The sequence below is a fragment of the Geospiza fortis genome, unplaced genomic scaffold, assembly GCF_000277835.1.
Source record: "Geospiza fortis unplaced genomic scaffold, GeoFor_1.0 scaffold11, whole genome shotgun sequence".
Classification (NCBI taxonomy): Eukaryota; Metazoa; Chordata; class Aves; order Passeriformes; family Thraupidae; genus Geospiza; species Geospiza fortis.
Genome location: NW_005054304.1, coordinates 12,816,471 through 12,817,542, shown reverse-complemented (window position 1 = coordinate 12,817,542; position 1,072 = coordinate 12,816,471). Strand labels below are relative to the sequence as shown.

At 55.5% G+C, this 1,072-nt stretch overlaps 1 protein-coding gene across 1 annotated transcript in view; it reads right to left on the bottom strand.

Annotated features, from left to right (window-relative positions):
- The window catches only part of PITX2 (paired like homeodomain 2), an 11,532-nt gene that overhangs the window by 2,333 nt on the left and 8,127 nt on the right, over nt 1-1,072 (bottom strand). The window contains exon 2 of the mRNA XM_005418157.3: nt 695-900. Within this exon, the coding sequence (XP_005418214.1) occupies nt 695-900 (206 nt within the window). The remainder of the gene's footprint in view (nt 1-694; nt 901-1,072) is intronic.

Here is a 1,072-nt window from a genome sequence, read left to right as displayed (position 1 = left end):
CGGGCCCCGCTCGCTGCCGCCCCCGGTTCTCACTGTTTCGCTTTCCTCAAGCCACCTCGGGGAGAGGATTTGTGTGGGATTTCCGAAAATCTGAAGGTTCGCCCGTTTAGAGGCTTCTTTTTGTATGTGTGTGTGTTGGGGTTTGTCGTTTTTCTTTTCCGCCCCGAGCGCGGTGTTTGCAGACGAGCAGGATCCGGCTGCGGTATCTCTGCAGCGCCGCGATGGTCCCATAAATCTCAGAGGGGGGTAGAGGGTGGAGAGAGACGCTCGTCGAATTGTGAAACTCAAAGAAATAGAAAATGCAAGGAAGGGCACGTTGGGAGTGCCTCGGAGTGAAGCAAAAGCTCTTGTGTATTTTACATCTTTTTCTCATTAGAGACAGCGCAGGTTGCAGCCTGTTCCAAGTTGCTTTCTTGGCTAATGTTTTTATTAGCGTTTCGATCAAAAGGAGAGGGACGCATTGCACGGTGAGGGCGAAACGTGCAGCAAACCATATTTCAGACACAGAGAGAAAGATCCTAATCTGTCTCGCTTTGACAGAAATGTCCCGCTCTGCCCTGCTTTTGTGCGAAGGCTCTGGAGTTTACATACAAACCGAAATCGAAAGCAGCTGCAAATATTTCAGCCCTCCTTCCCATTCCCAGCCCACCCTGACCCCCGCTGCTCCGAGCCGGGGTGCCATGTCAGGACTTACCCTAACCCTGGCCTCGGTGAGATTGGTCCAGACGGCGATCTCTTCCCGGGTGGACATGTCCGGGTAGCGATTCCGCTGGAAGGTGGCCTCCAGCTCCTGCAACTGCTGGCTGGTGAAGTGAGTCCGCTGCCGCCGCTGCCTCTTCTTCTTGGAGGGGTCCTCGGGCCCCGCATCCTCATTCTTGCTCTGTTGGCTCTTATCCTTTTCTGTAAGTGGGGGAAACAAAAAAACAAAACAAGGCGGAAAACGAGAGCGCCTCAGCCTCCTCTCCAGCGGCTGGGGAAAAGCGTGTCCCCAGCGCTGCTGGATCCCGCAGACTGCCCCGAACGCGACTCGCTGCTGTAATGATTAACCCGCGCCGGCCTCCCGCGGGCACCC